Here is a 26,348-nt window from a genome sequence, read left to right as displayed (position 1 = left end):
ATTATATGGGTGAGAGTTTTGGTGACACTGGAATAATGAATTAAATAAAAAAACTCTTCTGAGATTACTGGACAATCTGTAGATGAGCACAAAGCCTCTATCTGTGTTAATTAATTATGGACAATATTGAATTATGAGAGATATCTCCCTAATCCTAGCATGAGGGTATTGGCCAATATTTTCATATCTTTATTAAGTATGCCTATTGGTAGGTAGAAGACATGTAATGAAGGGTCTTTTCCTGTTTTATGAGTAAGTATTATTTAGGCCTCAGCTAGTGTGGATGGGAGTCATTTCTTCTTGCAAGCCTTCACAAAACATTTTCTTTAAGAACTGACATACAAAATTCAGTGCGAAACCCATCAAAGCCAGCTGTATTTCCCCTTTGAAAGACATTAATTGCCTTTCTCGTCTATGGAAATACTATTTCTTAAAGTCTCTGAGACTGGCATAATTTGGGAAATTTTATCTTGTATAATATCACCTTAAAATGGCTACTGAAGTTTACTGGAGTACATATTTTGATGGCTCTAAAATATATAAAAGCTTAGATTTGAATAAACTTGTTTTTCTATATTAAAAAGCCACTGCAAAATGATAGACTAGGTGGGGTTTCAACAAGGTCAGGCATATTCACCAGACTTGGAAGTAAGCTAATTAACATATTGGAAAATATTATGGGAGTACCCTATTTAATCTCCCCTAAAGAACATTGTTAGAACTATAAACACACCAACGATCAGCAGCAGTAAATGTTTTCACAGATCCATTTAGCTTGTGTCCAGCTGTGACAAAGTACAAAGTGAACAATAAGATATGGAAACCATTTACAGTTGGATCTACATTTGGACAAGAGGATAGAACACTAGACTGGGACTGAGGAGATCTGCATTCCGTTCCTGGCTCTGCCGTTGGCTTGCTGGGTGACCTTGGGCAAGTCATTTCCTCTCTCTGTGCCTCAGTTTCCCAATCTGTAAAATAGGAGTAACGATACTGACCTCAATTGTAGAGTGTACTTTGTGATCTACTGATGAAAAATGCAATATAAGAGAGCTATTATTATTTATTTGCAAACCAAAATCAAGGCTAAGGTTGAGGTTCAATTCGAAGGTTTCACACATATATAATAACAAGTCTTCATTCCTGTAAGGAGAGTTGTAGAATAATGTTCTTTTATAGCTGTGTCCTTTAATATATCAGCTAGGGAAACACTTCACTGGGGATAGGGAGACCATTAAGAGCTGCCAATATATTTGCAACTGCTTCCTCTGTTGTCATGCAAATGGCCTTGTCTGTTTTAATGCCAAGGTGAGGAGTTATGAGAATGTTCTTTAGTTTTAATAATGGATGATCTCTGCAAAAAAAGGAATAAAAAAAGCCAGGTGTGGTTAAGATGGCTACTGGCATTATCCTAACTAATAAAGGCCCTGCTTCAGCAAAGCCCTTAAGCATGTTCTTAAATGTATGCACTTGTTCAATCTCATTAATGTAAGTGTCTGCTTAAGAGCTTTGTGAATCGAGTTCAGTTTGTTTTGGGTGCTGATGGAATGTTTTAAGATTTTATATCATTCCTTCGTGGAAGCACAGAAACTGATTTTCTGCGATAGGCAGCAATCTGTGCCACATATTGGGGGGAAGGATTGACCCTATGTGATGCCATGGACTTTATCTCCATGACTCAGATAGTTGACATCCCTGCCCACTTGCTTAGTGCTCTAAAGTCAAATGGGGCAATTCATTCCATGAGGCGTAGTTCCTAGCAACTTTATTTTTGTAGAAGTTAAAGAGCATCCATGACCAAGAGACCTGCAAAACATCAGTAAAATAAACAACGCTGTACTGAGGAGACAAGACCTACAGGGAAGGGGAGAAGTGAGGCTTCTGAGAGGTAGTCTGAGCAGTGGTGGCTCATACAGTGTCTACCCATCACCATCATTTCTGTTGCCCTGGGACTGGTATTTTCTCCCTTCAGGTAAAGAATTTGGAACCACAGCTGCCGCTGCTGCATGCTGTGATTCTGTGGTAGGCATTGGCCAAAGGACTTAGCTTGGCAAATGTACCGCCCTCCTGCTATTTACTGCCTTGGGTGTTTGAATTGACCAGACTATGCATTCCAGCGTGTTCCCAGTCATAGTGCATAACATGACAGCATGCTAAATTCAGAGACAGAGGGCAGCCATCCGTGCCAATCTCCAACCTCCACCAAATCCCCATCTGCTGTGCCTTTTTTGGTCCTTATTTCTTGTTCTCTGTAATTTTAAATATTTTTTGATAAATACACACGGCTGTGTACCTGGGAAGTGGTTCGGGGTAAGTGACATCCAAAGCCGCAGCCTTGATAACACCAGTCTGAAGAGCTTCCACCAGTGCATCTTGGTCTACCACTGGACCTGGGTTGAAATAACAGTGTACTTTCTTAATGCCATGTTCAGATAACGTCAGGATAAAGAAAAACAAAGAATAAAGGGAAAACTTCATTATTTGTTAATTTAGAAAAGAGATTTTAATATTAAAAATTAAATACAAATGGATTTACAGCTCAAACACAAGAACTCGTGTTTAAATGGTTAACACAATTATTTAACATTTTATGTACTGTTTTTCCTCTTCAAAGTGCTTTAGAAACATTAACCAAACCTCCAAACAACCCAATGAAGTGGGTAAATGTTGTTAGTCATTTTACACAAAACAGTTAACATTTTCAAATTGTTAATTTGCTCTTACTTTGGGAGACACATGTAGAGAGAGGGCCAGAATTTGAGGCTCTAATTTTAAACAAAGCAGTGAGATAAGTTTACCATGTAAATGCAGAAGATGAGTGGTGTTATGGTTAAGAGAGTCATGGACCAGAGTCAGGAAATTCTAAATTCTGGTTACTACAGCAACAGTAACTATCCCCATGGCAAATACATATATAACAGTTTGTTTTATTGTATATAGCTAACAGAATATATACATCTATAGTATTACAATGCATACATTTAAATACTGTAATATATTTTAGAAACTTCATTGTAAAAAGCTGCTAAGGTTTCTAGGTAAGAACACTGTTGTCACCACATCATCTACAATACCCAAGCACTTAAACGTAAGGAAATGAGTAGATAAGAACATAACAAATTGAATACTGCCCAGTTCATAACAATTGTATACATCAATCAACTCATATGATTCATTGAGGACTACACACATGACACATTTGCATATTTGAATCTAATGTGAATTATCAGGGTGTAAAAGAGCATCTGACAATCTTTTGGGTTTTTTTAAGGGAGAACATTTTCAGTCACTTCAAAGAAAAAACAAAAACAGCCAAATGAAGTTTTATCAAACATTTGAAAAAATTCTACCCAGGGGGAGGGCGGGAGGAGAGAGAGAGAAAGAGAGAGAGACATCCAGAAAGCCGTTACTTAAGGTCATGATAGCTTCAATCCCAGCAGCAGTGTCATCCACCATTCCAGTTAGTTCTTACAGCTTCCCTAGCCAGCCACCACCCTCAAATGGACAGTACCATCCCAGTTCCCAACGTCTCTGCTCTTTCTCATTCCCCAACACATACAAACCAAAAGTTCTTCATTTGAACCTAGTCAGCCCCCTGGAGAGTTGGGGTAAAGCCTCTAGATTCATAGATTCATAGATATTAAGGTCAGAAGGGACCATTATGATCATCTAGTCTGACCTCCTGCACAATGCAGGCCACAGAATCTCACCCACCCACTCCTGCGATAAACCTCTCACCTATGTCTGAGCTATTGAAGTCCTCAAATCATGGTCTAAAGACTTCAAGGTGCAGAGAATCCTCCAGCAAGTGACCCATGCCCCATGCTACAGAGGAAGATGAAAAACCCACAGGGACTCTTCCAGTCTGCCCTGGAGGAAAATCCCTTCCCGACCCCAAATATGGCGATCAGCTGAACCCTGAGCATATGGGCAAGATTCACCAGCCGGATACCCAGGAAAGAATTCTCTGCAGCAACTCAGATCCCACCCCATCTAACATCCCATTACAGGCCATTTGGCCTATTTACCATGAATAGTTAAAGATCAATTAATTGCCAAAATCATGTTATCGATCATACCCCCTCCTCCATAAACTTATCGAGTTTAATCTTGCCAGACAGGTCTTTTGCCCCCACTGCTTCCCTTGGAAGGCTATTCCAGAACTTTACTCCTCTGATGGTTAGAAACCTTCATCTAATTTCAAGTCTAAACTTCCCGATGGCCAGTTTATATCCATTTGTTCTTGTGTCCACATTGGTACTGAGCTTAAATAATTCCTCTCCCTCTCCGATATTTATCCCTCTGATATATTTATAGAGAGCAATCATATCTCCCCTCAACCTTCTTTTGCTTAGGCTAAATAAGCCAAGCTCTTTGAGTCTCCCTTCATAAGACAGGTTTTCCATTCCTCGGATCATCCTAGTAGCCCTTCTCTGTACCTGTTCCAGTTTGAATTCATCCTTCTTAAACATGGGAGACCAGAACTGCACACAGTATTCCAAGTGAGGTCTTACCATGCCTTGTATAACGGCACTAACACCTCCTTATCTCTACTGGAAATACCTCGCCTGATGCATCCCAAGACCGCATTAGCTTTTTTCACGGCCATATCACATTGGCAACTCATAGTCATCCTGTGGTCAACCAATACTCCAAGGTCCTTCTCCTCCTCCGTTACTTCTAATTGATGCATCCCCAGCTTATAACTAAAATTCTTGTTATTAATCCCTAAATGTATGACCTTACACTTTTCACTATTAAATTTCATCCTATTACTATTACTCCAGTTTACAAGGTCATCCAGATCCTCCTGTATGATATCCCAGTCCTTCTCTAAATTGGCAATACCTCCCAGCTTTGTATCATCCGCAAACTTTATTAGCACACTCCCACTTTTTGTGCCGAGGTCAGTAATAAAAAGATTAAATAAGATTGGTCCCAAAACTGATCCCTGAGGAACTCCACTGGTAACTTCCCTCCAGCCTGACAGTTCACCTTTCAGTATGCCCTTTTAACCAATTCCTTATCCACCTTTCAATTTTCATATTGATCCTCATCTTTTCCAATTTAACTAATAATTCCCCATGTGGCACTGTATCAAACGCCTTATTGAAATCTAGGTAATTTAGATCCACTGTGTTTCCTTTATCTAAAAAATCTGTTACTTTCTCAAAGCAGGAGATCAGGTTGGATTGGCACGATCTACCTTTTGTAAAACCATGTTGTATTTTGTCCCATTTACCATTGACCTCAATGTCCTTAACTACTTTCTCCTTCAAAATTTTTTCCAAGACCTTGCATACTACAGATGTCAAACTAACAGGCCTGTAGTTACCCGGATCACTTTTTTTTCCTTTCTTAAAATTAGGAACTATGTTAGCAATTCTCCAGTCATACGGTACAACCCCTGAGTTTACAGATTCATTAAAAATTCTTGCTAACGGGCTTGCAATTTCATGTGCCAATTCCTTTAATATTCTTGGATGAAGATTATCTGGGCCCCCTGATTTAGTCCCATTAAGCTGTTTGAGTTTCGCTTTTACCTCAGATATGGTAATATCTACCTCCATATCTTCATTCCCATTTGTCATACTACCATTATCCCTAAGATCCTCATTAGCCTCATTAAAGACTGAGGCAAAGTATTTGTTTAGATATTGGGCCATGCCTAGATTATCCTTAACCTCCACTCCATCCTCAGTGTTTAGCGGTCCCACTTCTTCTTTCTTTGTTTTCTTCTTCTTTATATGGCTACAGAACCTTTTACTATTGGTTTTAATTCCCTTTGCAAGGTCCAACTCTACTTGACTTTTAGCCTTTCTCACTTTATCCCTATATGTTCTGACCTCAATAAGGTAGCTTTCCTTGCTGATCCCTCCCATCTTCCACTCCCTGTATGCTTTCTGCTTTTTCTTAATCACCTCTCTGAGATGCTTGCTCATCCAGCTTGGTCTACAACTCCTGCCTATGAATTTTTTCCCCTTTCTTGGGATGCAGGCTTCCGATAGCTTCTGCAGCTTTGACTTAAAGTAATCCCAGGCCTCCTTTGCCTTTCGATCCTTAAGTTCTTCAGTCCAATCCACTTCCCTAACTAATTTCCTTAATTTTTGAAAGTCAGCCCTTTTGAAATCAAAAACCCTAGTCACAGATTTATTTTTGTTAATCCTTCCGTTCAGTTTGAACTGAATTAGCTCATGATCACTTCAACCAAGGTTGTCCCCTACAACCATTTCTTCTATGAGGTCCTCACTACTCACCAAAACCAAATCTAAAATGGCATCCCCTCTAGTCGGTTCAGCAACTACTTGATGAAGGAATCCATCAGCTATCGCATCTAGGAAAATCTGAGCCCTATTATTATTACTAGCACTTGTCCTCCAGTCTATATCTGGGAAGTTAAAATCTCCCATGATCACGCAGTTTCCATTAGTATTTACTTCATTAAAAACATTACAGATGGCTCTATCCATATCCAAATTAGATCCCGGCGGCCTATAGCACACCCCAGGCACTATCCCAGTGGAGACTCTAGTAGTTTTCTTCCCCAATGTGATTTATGCTCAGACGGACTCTGTCTTATCCATTCCATTGCTTCTTATTTCTTTACATTCAATCTCATCATTGATATACAATGCTACTCCACCACCTTTACCTTTATTTCTGTCTTTCCTAAACAGCACATACCCTTCAATAGCTGTAGCCCCGTCATGACTACTATTCCACCATGTTTCTGTTATCCTTATAATATCCAGAGTGTAAGCCCAAGGTTTGAACTCAGGCTCAAGCTTAACCGACCTTCTCTCTACACACAAATCAAGTTAACCCATGGCTCAGATCCAGGGTCCCAGGACACCATTGGGATGGAGGGTCCGAGCCTGAGTGAAGCTGTGACCCATGGGTCAAGGCCTATTGCTTTGCAGTATAGATGCAATCCCACTGGACTTGTGCTCTGGGAGTCTGCCAAAAGTATCCCACAATCTCAGGCTGACTTTCTTGATCCTCTGGACAGTCAAGTTTGGTGGACAGACAAGTTTTCCTACACTGCACCACGAACAAAGAGCTAGAGCAGCCAGATTTTGGGAGGGTGCTAGGAAGTCTGGGATATGGGTGGTTGGATTTGGAACCATATAATTCAGTGTAGACGCTGGAACCCCAGGTTGAGCCCCAGAGTTGAACAATTCTTAGTCTGGGGTTACAAATCAGTGTAAATTCTCGAGCCCTAAATTAACAAACCCAGGTTCTGCTAACTCGAGTTCTGTTAGGCCTGGGCTTACATTGCTATGTAGGCGTACCCTCTAGAACCAGGGGGTCCTTGGTACACTAGTTATACTGCCCAGTGCAATTTGGTACTACACTCTGGAAGACAGGGGTTGTGCAGTCAGACCATTACACTGTACCCTACCTCTGCTGATGTTAATGAGAGTAGCAGTGGGTTTCATCAGTTCTAACTCCTTTTTCCCAATCAGTTTACATGTCTGCGGTGTCAGGCTCACAACCAGCATCACGAAATCTGACTGCTGGAGCAAGTCTTCTATCTTTGGACAATAAGTAGCACCAACAGCCCGTTCTTCTTCCTCAGTTCTGATGAGAAATAAGAATCATGTTGCATTAGAGGCAGTCTTGGTCATGGAAATGTTACATTCCTACCTTATGTTACTCCCAATGGTACTTTAGCTCCCAAACTACAACTAGGAAAGTATCTCCCCAGGATCACTGGTAACCAAATTGACCAGTGATGCACTTTCAGCAGAGTGCACAGTCGCAAAGGGGGAATGGATTTGACAGCCACTTGTAGACTTAATTTCCTCAGGAAGGTGAAACTTGTGGCAAAGCAGAGGTAAAGGAAGTCTGTCTCCTAGGTGTGTTTTCAGTGGCATGTGTGCATTATGAGTGGTCCTGATTTCTTGACCATCCTTAAATAAAGCTCTTTTTATGAAGGATGGAATTGGCAAACGAGTTCCTTGGGCAAGTGATGCTCCATGATTCAGATATAGAGATATTTTTAGTTTAAACTTTTGACAATGCAGAACTATTATCAAAAAGAAAAGGAGTACTTGTGGCACCTTAGAGACTAACCAATTTATTTGAGCATGAGCTTTCGTGAGCTACAGCTCACTTCATCGGATGCATACTGTGGAAACTGCAGAAGATATTATATACACAGAGACCATAAAAACAATACCTCCTCCCACCCCACTCTCCTGCTGGTAATAGCTTATCTAAAGTGATCATCAAGTTGGGCCATTTCCAGCACAAATCCAGGTTTTCTCACCCTCCGCCCCCCCCGCCGCCCCCCCCCACACACAAACTCACTCTCCTGCTGGTAATAGCCCATCCAAAGTGACCACTCTCTTTAAAATGTGTATGATAATCAAGGTGGGCCATTTCCAGCACAAATCCAGGTTTTCTCACCCCCCCACCCCCCTCCAAAAACCACACACACAAACTCACTCTCCTGCTGGTAATAGCTTATCCAAAGTGACCACTCTCCTCACAATGTGTATGAAAATCAAGGTGGGCCATTTCCAGCACAAATCCAGGTTTTCTCACCCCCCCACCCCCATACACACACAAACTCACTCTCCTGCTGGCAATAGTTCATCCAAACTGACCACTCTCCTTACAATGTGCATGATAATCAAGGTGGGCCATTTCCAGCATAAATCCAAGTTTAACCAGAATGTCGGGGCGGGGGGAGGTAGAAAAAAACAAGGGGAAATAGGCTACCTTGCATAATGACTTAGCCACTCCCAGTCTCTATTTAAGCCTAAATTAATAGTATCCAATTTGCAAATGAATTCCAATTCAGCAGTTTCTCGCTGGAGTCTGGATTTGAAGTTTTTTTGTTGTAAGATAGCGACCTTCATGTCTGTGATTGCATGACCAGAGAGATTGAAGTGTTCTCCGACTAGTTTAGGAATGTTATAATTCTTGACATCTGATTTGTGTCCATTTATTCTTTTACGTAGAGACTGTCCAGTTTGACCAATGTACATGGCAGAGGGGCATTGCTGGCACATGATGGCATATATCACATTGGTGGATGTGCAGGTGAATGTCACGGCTAACCTGGTGGCTGAATTTTGTGACTTTGTCCTTACCCATAACTATTTTACATTTGGGGACAATGTATACCTTCAGATCAGCGGCACTGCTATGGGTACCCGCATGGCCCCACAGTATGCCAACATTTTTATGGCTGACTTAAAACAACGCTTCCTCAGCTCTCGTCCCCTAACGTCCCTACTCTACTTGCGCTATATTGATGACATCTTCATCATCTGGACCCATGGAAAAGAAGCCCTTGAGGAATTCCACCATGATTTCAACAATTTCCATCCCACCATCAACCTCATCCTGGTCCAGTCCACACAAGAGATCCACTTCCTGGACACTACAGTGCTAATAAACAATGGTCACATAAACACCACCCTATACCGGAAACCTACTGACCGCTATTCCTACCTACATGCCTCCAGCTTTCACCCTGACCACACCGCACGATCCATCGTCTACAGCCAAGCTCTGCGATACAACCGCATTTGCTCCAACCCCTCAGACAGAGACAAACACCTACAAGATCTCTATCAAGCATTCTTACAACTACAATACCCACCTGCGGAAGTGAAGAAACAGATTGATAGAGCCAGAAGAGTTCCCAGAAGTCACCTACTACAGGACAGGCCTAACAAAGAAAATAACAGAACGCCACTAGCCATCACCTTCAGCCCCCAGCTAAAACCCCTCCAATGCATTATTAAGGATCTACAACCTATCCTGAAGGATAACCCAACACTCTCACAAATCTTGGGAGACAGGCCAGTCCTTGCCTACAGACAGCCCCCCAACCTGAAGCAAATACTCACCAACAACCACATACCACACAACAGAACCACTAACCCAGGAACCTATCCTTGCACTAAAGCTCGTTGCCAACTGTGCCCACATATCTATTCAGGGAACACCATCAAAGGGCCTAATAACATCAGCCACACTATCAGAGGCTCGTTCACCTGCACATCCACCAATGTGATATATGCCATCATGTGCCAGCAATGCCCCTCTGCCATGTACATTGGTCAAACTGGACAGTCTCTACGTAAAAGAATAAATGGACACAAATCAGATGTCAAGAATTATAACATTCATAAACCAGTCGGAGAACACTTCAATCTCTCTGGTCATGCAATCACAGACATGAAGGTCGCTATCTTACAACAAAAAAACTTCAAATCCAGACTCCAGCGAGAAACTGCTGAATTGGAATTCATTTGCAAATTGGATACTATTAATTTAGGCTTAAATAGAGACTGGGAGTGGCTAAGTCATTATGCAAGGTAGCCTATTTCCCCTTGTTTTTTTCTAACCCTCCCCCCCCCCCACGACGTTCTGGTTAAACTTGGATTTATGCTGGAAATGGCCCACCTTGATTATCATGCACATTGTAGGGAGAGTGGTCACTTTGGATGAACTATTGCCAGCAGGAGAGTGAGTTTGTGTGTGTATGGGGGTGGGGGGGTGAGAAAACCTGGATTTCTGCTGGAAATGGCCCACCTTGATTATCATGCACATTGTAGGGAGAGTGGTCGCTTTGGATAAGCTATTACCAGCAGGAGAGTGAGTTTTTGTGTGTGTGTTTTTTTGAAAAAAAAAAAAGGGGGGGTGGGGGGGTGAGAAAACTTGTATTTGTGCTGGATATGGCCCACCTTGATTTTCATACACATTGTGAGGAGAGTGGTCACTTTGGATAAGCTATTACCAGCAGGAGAGTGAGTTTGTGTGTGTGGTTTTTGGAGGGGGGTGGGGGGGTGAGAAAACCTGGATTTGTGCTGGAAATGGCCCACCTTGATTATCATACACATTTTAAAGAGAGTGGTCACTTTGGATGGGCTATTACCAGCAGGAGAGTGAGTTTGTGTGTGTGTGGGGGGGGGGGGGGGGCGGAGGGTGAGAAAACCTGGATTTGTGCTGGAAATGGCCCAACTTGATGATCACTTTAGATAAGCTATTACCAGCAGGAGAGTGGGGTGGGAGGAGGTATTGTTTTTATGGTCTCTGTGTATATAATGTCTTCTGCAGTTTCCACAGTATGCATCCGATGAAGTGAGCTGTAGCTCACGAAAGCTCATGCTCAAATAAATTGGTTAGTCTCTAAGGTGCCACAAGTACTCCTTTTCTTTTTGCGAATACAGACTAACACGGCTGTTACTTTGAAACCAGAACTATTATATGACCATCAATCCTACTCTTTATAAACTTTCCCAGTTGTAGTTTGGGAACTAAAGGATAGCTTTTCATAAGTACCTGTGAAAGTCAGGAACACGAGTCCCATTGACTTTCAGTGGGATTTGTACTCCTAAATCCACTAGGTGCTTTTGAAAAACTTCTCCTTACACTGGTGAGTGAAAATGAAGAAGGAAGAATTAAAGAGTCAGATAAAAATGTATGCTATAAAAAGACATTCTTGGGCAGGGACCAAACCCTGTAACTGCGGTGTCACAGTTAATCATGTGTTTTTTCTAACACATAAATTAAATTTCTCCTGCTGCCTAAATCAACAACCAGGGAGCAAATGAGACAGGCGTTGAACAAAACTGCACTAAAGTTTTCAGGATGTTTATTTGGGTCTCACCCAATACAAACATATACTACTTGAATACACATATTTCACCCTTTGATAAAATTAAAATAATTTTAAAGGTACTTCAGAATAACAATATTTTTCACTTCTATTGCATCTTCCATCTAAGGATCCCAAATTGCTTTACAAACAAGAACTAAGCTTCACAGCAACCTGGGTAGGTAAATAAAATCCAAATTGGTAGCACAAAGTTAACAGTGATCTGCAGAGGAAATTAAAAAATGGGTCTGTGCCTTTTTTTGGCTCTTTAGATATATAACAGGAGGCCTACAAGGTGTTTTTTTTTCCAGTCATTTTTTCTGCTTGGTTTTTTTACTTTAGAAATATTAGGAATATCACACATGGTCTTCTCTGGTATTGCTGGAAGACTGTGGCCTCGTCTACATTGGGATTTGCCTCAGTTACAAGTAATCTGTGGCCTAGCGTAGCTGTACTGCTGCAAACCCCTACGATAGGCAGGCAAAACCACCACAAGGCACAATTTGCACCAGTGCAGCTTACCCCAGTTTCAAACAGGGGTAAAGCTGCAGTGGTGAAAATCATGGCTTATAACAGCACTGCTGCTATACCACAAATACACTACGTGTTTGCACAGGAACAGCTATGCCAGCTGCTGGCCACTGATGGCTGAAATCCCAGTGTAGACAACACCTTAGGGTCTCAAATGTGTGTTGTGCATTCTCATTCTCTAGCTAACGGGGCAGAAGTGCTGAATTTTAATAACAAAGATCTCCTTCCTCCCATGTGAAATCCTGACCTCGCTGAAATCAATAGCAACATTCTCACTGATGTCAATGGGACGAGGATTTCACCAAAAGAGTTTTAAACAGACTGACTAAAAATGTAATCCCCTCTCAGTTATTCAGCTTTCCTTTTCTTGTAATGCCATAATCCTCCTATTTGTCTGTCATCCACAAAATTTCAGGGAAAAAAGACCAGAATTTCCAATTAAAAAAAAATCAGCATAAAAAAATTGGGAAAAAGCTTTCAGGCCTCCATTTTAATTCTGCTGGCCACCTCTGCAGCAAGCTACCAACAAAGCCAAGATTTAAAAAAATGTCCAAGTCCACATTTAGGTGTTTAAACATGGTTTTAGGAGCCTGACTTAAAGCAATCAATCATTTTTGAAAATCTTGGCCTCTCCCCCTTACATCGCAATTCTTTGCTATAACCACAGGATCATACATTCTCGCTAAATGGAAATACCACAATTGCACACTTCCTAGAAAAGGGTGGGGATGTTTTAAAAAAATTAACTATATAATTATAAAGAAGTGAAAAATATATTCTGCTTTGATGGGGATCAAGTTTATTTTTACCTCTGGTTCCTGTTGTGATACAGAATTTTCATTTCAAAAGCTTTGGCCCTCAAGGCAATCTTATACCCAATTCTGCCCATTCCAATGATACCAAGAGTAGCCCCGGTGACTTCATCTCCCAGCCAGTCAGCAGCAAAACACTCAGTGTCTGGGGAAACTGCCATCTGACAGCCTAAAATGAAAAATACTGAATGAGAAATTGATTTGTTTCAAGATAGTGCAACAAAATGCTAGAATGTGGCCTTTAGGCATTACTACAACATAAATGGTAAATAATAATTATTAAGAATAGAAAGACACTGTTTTAATGGGCTTTGCTCTTTTTTCCCCCTTCCAAGTATCCTATTTGAATCTTGAAAATATCGGCTTTCCCTGTTATGTTGGGAACCTACACCCTGTGCTATTGATTCTCCAGTTAATACAGAAAGACTCTTGCCCCTGAGGAAGTCTCTCCCAGACTTTGACCTGCATATACCCTTGCAAAAAAAGTACTACACAGACACGGTGGTGCAAGTAGGAATAATTTCTTGCTGGTATTGCATTCATGGGAGGGACACAAGGGGGGGCATGTGACCTCCCCACATGACACTCCATGTGACTCCTCCAGGCCCCGCCCCCAGCCCGGGGGCCCCATGCTCTTCCCGTCCCCTCAGGCACCTCCGTTTGTATGTAGAAACATCAACATGCTTAACTACTCATGTTCCCCCCGAATGTGTAGTATTCAGTCTGTTTATATGGAATCTGGAAGTTGGGTGAGGAGCCAGTTCAGCATAGGTATGACTTGTTAAAAGACAAATTTTAAATAGAACTGTATCCTAAACTGCTTTATGGTATTGTACCCAAACATTGCATTTCAATGGGGGATTCAACTTCCTTTATAGGGACAGACTCCTGAAACTCTTACCAGTCCACGACAGTGGTCCACAGTCATACAGATAGTCCCATTGAATGGGACTGATCAAATGATTAAGGGTTTACAGGATTCGGTTCCAAGTTTGTAAATTGTTCTGGATGAAACTGACAATGCCTGAGCTGTCAGATCAGAAGGAGCTTCATTCAAATAAAGGTGGGCAGATGTGTGATAAGACTTATCTCTGTTGCTAAGATGAGGAACATATTTTCAGCAAACTTCTTGGCAGATTCCTGAGGGAGCTGGCGTACGGCCATCAGTATAATAATATTCACTTATAGTTCTCTCACCCACAAAGCTGGAAAATGAGGCATTTGTTTTCTTTGTTTTGCTGCTCCAGTTCCAGTTAACAAAATGCATGTTAGACTAGTTTGGCTTCAAAGAAGAATTCTGTGTACACTGGGGACAACACCTGATTCCTGTCAGGCTGCAGAACTAGGCTGACATCAGAATCCAAACATCCTCTGGTCAGTGCGAGCAGAGGCATTCCTCTGATGATTTGGACTTGATGTGATGCAGTATGGATGTCATGGACAATTCAGACCAATGGGGAGAAACAGAATCAAAAACACTGTTTAAACACCTTCCACCCCCATGCGCTCCCTAGCTGCGTTCTGCACCTTTAAGGAGCAGAGCGCAATCCCACCCCACCCCCCAGAGGGAGGGGCTAGCCCCAAGTCTTTCCGATACCCCGTATCAGCTAAAACTCACTTGCCGGTACTGTGTACTTGGAGGGTACCACCTTACTTGCCCTCCTGACACTATTCTACAGCCCTGGTCAGAATACTATAGTTCACAATAGTAATAATGCAGGGTTTAGTGTTATTAATGGAGAATAATATTGGATGTTTATGTTGTTATTTAAAACAAGGACAGCTTATCATGTTCACCTCTCCTGCTCTCCCTGGAAAGGAGATTTATTTTCTTTGAGAACATTTGTCAGTAATTTACCTAAAGAATCCTAGATTGTCAATTAACCGCTAATGCTGGTTATAGAGTAAACAAAAGTTATCTTTATTTGCAGAACACAGAAAAGAAAAGGAGTGCTTGTGGCACCTTAGAGACTAACCAATTTATTTGAGCATGAGCTTTCGTGAGCTACAGCTCACTTCATCGGATGCTGTAGCTCACGAAAGCTCATGCTCAGATAAATTGGTTAGTCTCTAAGGTGCCACAAGCACTCCTTTTCTTTTTGCGAATACAGACTAACACGGCTGTTACTCTGAAACTGAAAATAATGACTGTCACACATGCTGCTTGCTAGCCTGCCAACAGGGCCATAGAGTCTTGTTACTAAAATCCACCTTCTCAGACATTCCCAACTCTCCCAAATCATAAGCTGTGCATTGTGAAGCCTGTAGTGCAACTAGTCATGCCTAAAAATAAAATCTCAACTGTGCTAGACTCACAGCTGCCATGTTCTGTGCAGCTCCATGTGATACAAGGGAGAACAAGTCACTGATCTCCCCCTTCATGGTCTCTCTGCTCCCCACGCAGTGGAAGCAGGTCTCAGGGGCAGCAGCCTGTCTCACTGGAGCCCCTAAGAAACTGGTTGAAGAGTTGGGAAGCAGAGCTGGCTAAAGGGAACCAGGTTAATGCGGGAGAGGGAGTTCAACCAGGAGAAATCCTGGGGTAGCTTGAAGGTTGCTGGGGAATGAAGGGGGAATTGGTGAGGTAAACTAGAACAGAAGCTCAGAGAGGAGGAGAGCTTGCAGCAGCTTCCCAAATTGTGCCCCTGATTCCATTAGCCTCTCCAGTTCTGCCCCTGTCCGGTCCAGACTCTTTTCTATGTGAGTGTTAGACCAGCACTGCCTAGCCATGGTGTGGGCACAGGGCCATTAGTTATTCTGAGCTCCTTCTGCAGGTACTGAACAAAAATGTGAAGGTTCATGTGATAACCATGGTAATTTTTTTGTTTGTTTGTGTGATGAAGTGGTGGATTTTTAAACCAAACATGATATTTATGGCTCTGGAGGAAAGTTTGCCATTATATGACAATAGTTTAAAGGGAGGTCAAAGGTCAAGGTTTAAAACTAATGGCCCAGATTTTCATAATTGATTAGTGATTTTGCCTGCCTAACTTGAGACACTTTAAAGGGGCCTGATTTTCAGAGAGTGGTAAACATGTGCCGTCTGTGTATCAGGCCCTTTAAAATTTCTCATGTAGGGTACCCAAAATCACTAGTTACTTTTTGTCAATAACACTATATTGCCATTACATCCTAAAATAAATCCCTCACTGCCAAACATTGGACAACTTAAAATATTGTCAAGTGTTAAAAATACATTGTGGGGAAAGGGCATGAAATCTATGTCCGCACTTGTTCTGGACATAGAAATCCAGGTTCTAGTGTGAACAGCGAGCCCTGGCCATACACTACAAATTGACACTGGGATCACTTAAACAGAACCCATTGACATTTTCCTCAAAGATTTTTCAACATAGTTTCAACTAGGTGTGTTATAAACATATAGACAATATCCCAAACTAGCCCTTACTATTAAAGACAATGAGGTTTTAGTGTTTTAAATGCTATTGTTCATCATCCAAATACATTTTCTGTGGTTTAAACATTCACAGTTTATTACAATGGGAATAGTTCTAGGAAAATTCAAGTTAGCGGGAGATACAGCTGATATGATTTCTGGAAATACGCATAAGATATAAATGTTACCTTCCACCAGTCTTCTAGCAGATGCCAGCAGCAAAGCCATTCCAGTGTCTGCTGTGGAGCTGGAAACAGCATGTGGAGCATTAGCCATTTTCACTCCAAAGCTAGAGATTAGTTTCAGATCCAAGTGGTCCATTCCTGCACCGGAATTTGCAATCACCTTCAAGTCAGGCAGGCTCTCGAGGAGTTCCCGGTCAATGATTGGTTTGTGCCACCACAAATAAATAGCTTGGACCTTTTTGTTCCAATGTTTTTTGTTTTTGAGAAATTCCTTCATGGTGATAAGGTGAAAGTGTTTCTTCAAGAATTCCACATGAGCTTCCAGCACACCACATACACCGCCCACCTCATTAACCAAAAGCACAGGCAGCTCTCGCTGTTCCATGATCTGCAAGAGGAAAGAAAACAAGTATTGCTAAATAATGTCAAAATATTTTAAAGAACCATTCAGCAGGATCTGCATCATTGCTTTGCTTTCTTGAATCGTGACAGCTACAGGAAGAGAACTTGTATACCTTTAAGCAGTCAGGATGAGCTCTACCCTGACATCTGGAGGTGAATTGCAACAAGTTGTGGAAAAGAACTTCAAGGGCTGATCTTGTTTGCATAGGCACACCCACCCCGCCTAGCATGAGCCCACAGCAGCCCAAATGGTCACTTTGGCTGCTGTGGGATCCCCAGTTTCTCTATTATTGGGGCAGTGTAAGGGAACTCAGCCGGGGCCCATCCCGCGTCGGGGTGGTGGGGCACCACACAGCCTCACTACACTCTCTGCTGGGTTGGGGAATACCCAGTCTATGGCCCAGACCTTCAGGCTGGGCCCCGCAAGCAGTTCAGTATAAGCCCAGGTCCTGGATCAGAGCGGGGCCGCAAACAAACAGTCAGAAGCTCAGGCCCTCAGGCAGGGGGGCTGAGCAAAATAGTTCCCCAGGAAACCCCAGGCCCCTAGCTTTAGCAACCAGGGGGAGGGGGAGACTGCCACCCGGGAGGTGGGTGGCAGGGGGGACGCAGGCCCACCCACTCCACTGCGTCCCAGCCCGGGGCCCTAGCAGCGGCCTAAGACCCGCTGCTGTGTCAGTGGGGATCCAACACACTGACATTAGCTCAGGCAGTGCTGCAGCCAGAGTAGGGTCAGCTGCCCCCAAGCTACTTCCGGACTCCCCCTTGTAGGGTGCCTGGGTCAGGGTGGTGTCCTCCAAGGGTTCCAGCACCATGGGTTCCCCTGGTTCGCCGGCAAGGGGTAGGCTTGGCAGGTCCTCCGTGCATTGGTCAGTGTCAGGCATTGGCCGGTCTAATTGAGATATGTTGCACATGCCCATTCCATTCTTGGTTGTGCGCATGCACTGTGCACAATCACCAGAAACTTTTCGGTTAGTGGTATCCAGAGACGACGCAGGCCTGCTGATAGGGGGATGGGGAGCAGAGTGAGGGCAGCCAGCTTCAGCAGTGTTACTGAGCATGCTCAGTCCATGTTAAGTGTTACTGAGGCCGGGGCTGAATATTTCCAGGGATTTTCTCCTTGACCTGAGCATAAATTATAGAAGCAATGATCTAGAAAATAATTTTTATGACATGCTTATTACACACTATTTATGATTACATTATTATTTATCATTACATTATTAATTTTATTACATTATGAAAATGGTAACACTCTTCCAATATTTCACTTTTGTAGCTCATATCACTTCGATTAAGCCTCCTACATGTTTCATCAAGGAGTACCAGACGTGAAAGAGCATGAAGGTATTTAAGAAGCCAACTCAAATAAAGAGTTCCTCCCACAAGTATTCTGGTCTTGAGCAGGCCAGGCAAACAATGCATGACTACAACAAAGCTTAAACTTATTCTGCCAGGAAGTCATGGTCACGGGTCTTAGGCTGCCGGGCCCCGCACCTCCCGGGGCCCCTGCGCCCAAGGTCCCTAGGGACGGCTCTGTCTGCTATTACAGAATTTTTTTCTGAGAACCCCCTGATACATTTCACAAACCCCCAAAGGTTCACAAACCCCAGTTTTGGAACCACTGAGTTAGATCCATCATGCAGAATAAAGTCTCTTCAATGACTATTTTTAGTATGAAAGAGAAAACTGTTGAATTACACTTTTTGATCTTAGTGTATGAGCCTTCCTTCATTACAACACATTGCTCATCAAAATCACACTCATATCTGTATTTATTTTAGAAATACTTTCTCTATGTTCATAAGCAGAAGTAAGAAAAGCTATTTGTGTAGAGGCAGACTCTTAACACAGTGCATAAACGCTGGGTATGTCTACACTGCAACTGGGACAGCACCTATAAGCAAGCATATCTGAGCTAGCTGTAATTGAGCTAGCTCGTTAAAAATAGCAGAATAGCCACAGCAGCACAAGCTAGCTGCCTGAGTATGTACCTATGGTCCCAGGAGTACATACCTATGGTCCCATTCAGCTGCCTATGCTGCTGCAGCTACACTACTATTTATAGTATGCCTACATACATGCGTTGCAATCGCACCTCCTGATTGCAGTGTAGGCATGTACCCACAATGGTCCAGTTCACTGTTCCCCTGCACTTTGGGGAGTCATTGACACAAGAGCAAAGTGTGTGCAAAATGCTTCCCCTTTCTGATTTGGCAGTGCTTTACAAACACTTCGTATTGGTGTATAAAGAGCTACCCAAGCAGTGGAGAAATACTGAATGGAACAAGTCAAAGTACATAAAGTTAAGCAGGTGCATAAATTATTTGCTGGATAGAAGTCAGAAATCATGGGGTTACCTGAGAATATTTTGAGGTAAACTAGTGGCAGAATGGAGAGAGATTTACTGAGATACTGAACAACTTCTTTTCTTTCTGTTTGTGATAGACAGCTGGATGAGACACTGACATATATGACAAATATATGACAAATACCAATAAAGAAAAGGTTTTTAAAACATAAAAAAATACTCTGAGCAATAGTATACAATATCAGCCATCATCTGAGGTATTATATATCTAAACTGTTGCCTGACTATAACCCTGGAGCAAGGACTGTCTCTCTCTGTTTTGTTAGCCCATTGAGCACTTAAATAATATTAAAGTCAATAAATTAAAATATTTAGGGGTCGTTTGTGCAGAGCAGAAGGCTCCCCCGATACTAACCTTGGTTTGGGGAGCACTTATTCCAGCTCTGCCTGTGCTGTTTGGGCCAGTCCTGTAGCTCCACCTGGAATCCATACTCCTTTTTGTCCAGTGATGCACATGACAAACGGCTGGATGAATAAGTCTACCAGCCAACCTTGGGCAGCTAGTGGCCAACTGAATAGCTTCTACCAAAGAGAATGCTTTAACGCTAAACATAATCTTTCAGTTGTCCACCCCAGCATGTTAAAGGTAAACTTGTCAAGGATATGGCTATTTTAATTTTGAACTAGCATCATCTGCTGTGTCGCCAACCCTCAGGATTTTATCACAAGCCTTGCAATGTTTGGTATTTTTCTTAAAGCCCCAACTACTCAAATCAATTGATTATGTGAAAAATGAAAGTGTTTCTAGCCCTCACAGCTACAAAGAAAAGCTTCAAAACATGACCCATAAAAGCTGAAGCACAGTACAAATCAAAATAATCAAAACATTATTTTTTAAAATTTCATTTTTTTAAAGATAAGCTTATGATTTTTTTGGTGGGGGCCTGACTCACAATTTTTGAATGAATAGGGTTAGCAATACTGCATCTGGAGTTTTAACAGGCTCACAGTATAACAGAAGTTTTTGTATTCAGTGAAGTAAACCTGCAGAATTCCTAACGGCTCTGCTTTCTGCTGATGTAAGTAAACAGAACAAATCTCTTTCACTGACATTCTTTAAACGAAAACTGATTATATAAATAAGAAATAACTGGTAGTTTCTATTGCTTTCTTCCTGACGCTGATCTTGGTGTAGCTCTGTTTTACCACTTCTGGCAGTGGCAATAGCTTAAACACAAATCGCCTTATACAACTACTTCCAGATCTCTGCAGCACACAGAGGGACACACAATCATATGATCTAATCCTTAATCCAAGGTCCCATAGCTGTCCTTACTCTGCCTGAATCCAACCCCACATAGCTAATGCGTTAGAGTATATATTCTTCCTGTGCAAATTTCAGTTGGCTGCGGCTGAGTACATTCACATGACTGTGAGCACGGCCAGCCATCTCTGCCAGGTCCACCCTCTATCAGAGAGTCTCTGGACACTTCAGCAGGAACTGCCACATAGAGTGACGCTATCTGCCAGTCTCTACTTCATCCTCTTTGGCTTTCTGTGCAGCCTTCCTAAACAATGTCATCTTCCCTCCTCCCTGCTTCTGAAACTGAATTCTATGGGGCGCGGAATAGCAGATATTGTTAGAATGTTTTTAGTTCTCTGTGCGCAGCTACACACATTCTTGTGGCAATGGAATCTGATCCAGAATCCGTCCACTATTGTAGAACTGTGCTCCAAAATCTAAGTTTTATTTCTTTTTAAAAAATTGCTTCTAGCCCTAATGGTTGCAAAGATAACCTTCTGAGTATGTAAACTAATGTAGTGATATCTGTGTGGGTGTGCAGAGAGACAAAATGAAATAATAACTCCAAGACAGATGTGGACTGTCCTATATCAATGATTGTGTTAACTCTGAAACCTATTCATGCCAATTAATATGTCAACACGGCTAATAATTTAATTGCTGATTATTTTAAGAAAAATATCTACCCAGGGTGTTTATCTATCCTTTGTGCAATCGCAGATATTGGGGCATCAGGCAGCGAGGTAGCTTGTTACAGCTAACATGAGAAACTAGGAATTTAAACCCCCTCCACTCCTAAACTTCAAGTCACCTTAATGTCTGCTGTTAAAATTAAAACTGAATATTTTGGAGTAGCATAAACTAAATTGAATTTACTATTAAAATATATAATACACACAATAGTAGACTGGTTGTATTATTCATTGCCATTCATTAACATTTTCACATTTAATTCAGTAAAATCCTCACTGTTTTAATTTACTTAGAGCTCATGCAGAATTCAGGACTAGAATGAAGCAGAAACCACTGGGTTTTAGAGCAGAATTTATGTTGTTTGCTGACAAGTACACTAAGCCTTGATGATGTCCAAGAAAGTGGAGCAACTCTGTCAGGAGCTGGGCATTAGGAAGTTTTGTGGACATATTTGTTCTGGGTTTATTGGCTTCTTGATTGCTGTTGCGATGAGCACTGGGAGACAAGGGAGGAGACTGGTATTCACTTGCAATCCAGCTGGTTGAAATCTGTATGTGCCCCATGATTTTCACAAAGGGTTTTATAACTTTTTGTAGACTAGGGCAACAGCTAATAGTAACTTTATCCTGGGGCTCGTGGTTTTCAATGCAAGGTCAATGACCAACAAAGTCATCTGTGATTTAAACCTGTCTTTTTTGCTTGTTATTAAAGAAACCAGCAAGATCATTCAGATGGTTCTCTACTGGTGCAGCTTTCTCTGGTGAAGGACTTGGTTCAACATGAGACTAGAACGGGAGGAAAGGGAGCGTGGGTGTGCTCTTTGCATCCTACTGTGTCCAATTGTAAGTCTGGATTTGACTGGTCGTGTTCAGCTAACATTAATTTGGGAATTTTGGTAATGTAAAGACTGTCCTACTAATCCACAGGATTCCTGACCATACTCGTTGATATAATGCCTGTACTGGTTTTCGATTCACCCAGTTATTCTTCTGCTTATTGCACCATGCCGATAGTGACTGTTTCATTATTTTTGGCTCTTACTCTAACCATGGTACTATCTCATATGGCTTCTAGCTTTATTTATGTGAAAGCACATAATTTGAGAATCGACATAGGAAGTGTGGTAATTACATTCTTGTCATGGGTAGTGTACCCTCAGACTAGTGTCCTTGACCAATGACTCATGTCTTGTCCTTTTTTGTGGAAACTTCCTTATGGCTCCCTCGTGACGGAGAGATTGAACATCCTGGACCAGAATCTCTTTGTGAGAGAGGTCTCTGAAAGGGAGGCAGGGAAAAAGGAGGGGAGGGTAGAAGTAAACTGGAGGGTGTATCCCACTTCCACAGTCCGTGGTGATCTGGGACCAAGCACTGAGGAAATGGGAAAGACAGTTTGCAAATAGAGGAAAAATGGGGTCTGGCATCCAGTGAAGTGGCTTTCTTGAGCGTCCCATCAAAGTGCCTGCTTAGCACCCCCTGTGTGTCTAGGTTTGGCAGGCACTGATGACGAGGCGGCCTACACCTAAAACCCCTACTATTCTTTCTCTGCAGGTGCTGTCAAGGAGCTGGACCAGAATATCTATGGGGCTTCTGTAGTTTGAAGCGATTCCTGGAAGGGGTTAGGGTGCACAACCCAAGTGACTTTAGGACCCCCGTCCTTGAACCCATGGCGATTAGTGTCACTCTGCTCTGAAAAGAGAGAGGGTCCTTCTAATGGCAGGTCCTGCAAAGTTTGTTGGATCGCCTGTGGGAGCCCCAAGGGCTGCAACCAGGAGCTCCTGTGCATTTCCACTGCCAAAGCCATGGATCTGGCCACTGAGACAGCTGCATCTGGAACAGCTTGCAGCAAGGCTCTTACCATCAATTTTCCTTCATCCACTAGCAAGGAGAACTCTTGCCTAGCATCTTCTGGCACCATGTCTTTACATTTTTGCATTCAATTCCATACATTAATGTCATATCTGCACCAAAGTGCATGCTGGTTTGCAATTCTGAGTTGCACCCCCGAGTAAAATAAACTTTCCTGCCAAACAGGTCCAACTTTTTTGAGTCTTTTGATTTGGGGGTTGCGCTCGAATACCCCTGGGAGGGGGAATGGAAGAAAAGGAATTCATAACCCTGGAAGGGCACATAATATTTGCACTTGGTCCTTTAAAAAGTGGGTAGAGAGATGCAGGAGTCCACCACGGTGCTTTAACGGGGTCCCTAGTGGCCTCATTGAGAGGTAGGGCCACTCTGTAAGGACCTGCTATGGCCAAAATATCAACCAGGCAGTATGAGGATTCTTTTGCTTCCTCCACCTGTTATGCTCAGGCCAAAGGCAACTCTCTTTAACAATTCTTGATGGGCCTTATAGTCATCTGCAGAAGGCAAAATGCCCCCTGCTGAGACTGCCTTGTCATGGGAAGAGGAAGAGAAGGCCACCACTGGCTGGGGTTGCTCCTTCTCTATTTCTTGACTCGCAGGGTTCTGCTGAACCAGCTCTTGATGTTGGTACTGGAGTCAGGAATGGGTGCTGCCCAGTGAGTAGGTCTCTCTGAGGCCACCAAATAGGAGTGTCCAGTATACAATCTGGTAACTGGAGGAAAACCACACGGATTCCAAAAACACCAGTGGACAGGCATAGGGCTCCAGTGACCTCCTGGCTAATCACTAGATGGTACTCCTGTGGAGGGGTCCGTGGTAAGGTAGTGGTGTCTTGAGGAGGGGTAGTGAGAGTGGCTCCAACGACAGGAGAGGTAGGATGTTTTTCAATTCACCTCATACAAGTATTGTAGTGCAATCTCTTTATTGTAAAAGTGCAACTTACAAATGTAGCTTTTTAAAAAATGTACATAACTGCACTCAGAAACAAAACAATGTAAAACTTTAGAGCCTATAAGTTGAAGCGTGAAGGTGCATAAGAATGTTTAGCATAGCTGGTATGTAAATACCTTTCAATACGAGCTATAACAGTGCCATGTGAACACCTGTTCTCACTCTCAGGTGACATTGTAAATAAGAAGCAGGCAGCATTGTCTCCCGTAAATGTAAACAAACTGGTTTGCTTTAGCTATTGGCTGAACAAGAAGTAGGACTGAGTGGACTTGTATGAGGTGAATTGAAAAATACTTTTTCTTTTATCTTTTTTACAGTGCAAATATTTGTAACAAAAAATAATAATAATAAGTGAGCACTGTACACCTTGTATTCTATGTTATAATTGAAATCAGTATATTTGAAAATGTAGGAAAACACCCAAAAATATTTATAATAATTGTAAATTGGTTTTCTATTATTGTTTAATAGTGCGATGAAAACTGTGATTAATCACAACTATTTTTTTAATCTAGTTAATTTGTTTTGCATTAATCGTATAAATTAACTGTGATTAACTGGCAACTCTAAATAAAATACAAGAGTACGCCGTCCACTCAGAGCACTGGCAAAAGCAAGATGAGCAGTTCCAGCAACCATCACGGGCAGTAAGAAGGAACAGTGCGGGCTCAGGTTGAGCCCTTTATAGCTGCGCCACCGGTGTGCAGCAGAAGAGGGTGCTCCAGCTTCCCCAATGGGTACCACTGAGATAAAAATTTCTTGTGATTGTCCAAGGGGCATGCAGACACCTAAGAGTGGAATGCACATGTGCATAGACTAAGCAAACTGTATAGCTAGGTGCCTAGGCAAACACTTTCAAACATGGGGTACCTAAAGTTAGGGACCTAAATAAAAGTGGCCTGATTTTAAGAGGTGCTGAGCATCTGCAGCCCTGTGACAGCAGTGTGTTTGCAGCATTTCTAAAAAAAATGATATTTACATTAGTAATAGATTAGACTTTTCACTGGATTTCTATAAGGGGAGAAACCCCACAGTGTCACCAACTGTTGTGACTAGTAATCCATCAACATTTGGATTGTCTTTGAGTCATACAAACATTAACTCATTAGCTACTAGGTAGTCTGTGTGTACTATGCTAAATCTTTATTTTATAATCCTTCCAAGAAGCCTTGGAAAACCTTAGTCCTCCTGCCCTGCTCATGTTGCTCAGTAATGAGAAGGACTCCTGGCTTTACTGAGCACTATGGAGACAATAAGACATTTCTTGCCTTCTCTGCATGTGTTCTTTGTACCTACTCAGGAAATGGATTATAAAAGGAGTTGGACTTTAGGTTGGACTCAGTGCTCAGTTAGACATTTACTTCACCCATGTGATTTCAGTGGCGGATATAGTTTTGTTTCTTGGCTCTGTCAAGATAAAAATAGTCTTTTTTGCGTAGAAGCTGTTATGAGAACACTATCACTTTCACATTTAAGACCCCCCTAGAAAAACAGAACATAATGTTTGAATTTTTGGATCTGCTTTCGTTTACCAATGTTGAGAGTGAAAAGTTCTCAAAATATGGTGTGAAATTTCAGATCAAGAATCAACATGAAGGAGTCAGCCTTGTTGGTGTCTTGATATCAAGATGCAATGCTGCTATGTTGGCCCAAAAGTATTTTGGAGTGAAGTCAAATTTCTGCAGAGAATTCATGCTCAATCCATCCCTGACATGCTTGTGATGTTACACCCCATATTCTTTATGGAAATATGCTTCTGATATGGATATGGCATAACTGAGATATATTTTATGCAAGATGGGTCTTGTAAGGTATCATCGGAAAGGCTGTAATTTACTGAATAACAAATTTATTTGGGCATAAACGTTCATGGGCTAAAACCCACTTCATCGGATGCATGCAGTAGAAAATACAGTAGGAAGATATATATACACAGAGAACATGAAAAAATGGGTGTTGCCCTTCCAACTGTAATGAGACCAATTAATTAAGGTGGGCTATTATCAGCAGGAGAAAAAAACCCTTTTATAGTGATAATCAGGATGGCCCATTTCAAACAGTTGACAAGAAGGTGTGAGTAACAGTGGGGGGGGGGGGAATAGCATGGGGAAATAGTTTTTGTGTAATGGCCCATCCACTCCCAGTCTTTATTCAAGCCTAATTTAATGGTGTCCAGTTTCCAAATTAATTCCAATTCTGCAGTTTCTTGCTGGAGTCAGTTTTGGAAGTTTTTTTGTTGAAGAATTGCAACTTGTAGGTCTGAAATTGAGTGACCAGGGAGGTT

The 26,348-nt window shown here is 42.1% G+C and overlaps 1 protein-coding gene across 1 annotated transcript; it reads right to left on the bottom strand.

Moving 5' to 3' along the window:
- Window positions 1-1,200: 1,200 nt before the first annotated feature.
- On the bottom strand, window positions 1,201-20,349 carry LOC144260135 (glyoxylate/hydroxypyruvate reductase B-like). Its single transcript, XM_077808697.1, has 6 exons — window positions 19,668-20,349; window positions 16,546-16,930; window positions 12,961-13,132; window positions 7,403-7,581; window positions 2,294-2,390; window positions 1,201-1,354 (listed from the first exon to the last, which is right to left on the bottom strand). The coding sequence occupies exons 1-6, from the start codon at window positions 19,863-19,865 to the stop codon at window positions 1,201-1,203; spliced, it is 1,185 nt and encodes a 394-aa protein (XP_077664823.1). The 5' UTR covers window positions 19,866-20,349.
- Between the last annotated feature and the right edge of the window lie 5,999 nt (window positions 20,350-26,348).

This window comes from Eretmochelys imbricata, chromosome 2 (genome assembly GCF_965152235.1).
Source record: "Eretmochelys imbricata isolate rEreImb1 chromosome 2, rEreImb1.hap1, whole genome shotgun sequence".
Taxonomy (NCBI): Eukaryota; Metazoa; Chordata; order Testudines; family Cheloniidae; genus Eretmochelys; species Eretmochelys imbricata.
This window is presented reverse-complemented; position numbering and strand designations above follow the sequence as displayed.

Excerpts from the sequence above, each read along its gene's own strand:
- LOC144260135 (XM_077808697.1), bottom strand. The coding sequence starts at position 19,865 with ATGTTTAGCGTTAAAGCATTCTCTTTGGTAGAAGCTATTCAGTTGGCC. Across the intron at positions 16,931-19,667 it reads TAAGTGCTCCCCAAACCAAG|ATCATGGAACAGCGAGAGCT; the intron begins GTTAGTATCGGG and ends TTCCTCTTGCAG. Across the intron at positions 13,133-16,545 it reads TGCTAGAAGACTGGTGGAAG|GCTGTCAGATGGCAGTTTCC; the intron begins GTAACATTTATA and ends TTTTCATTTTAG.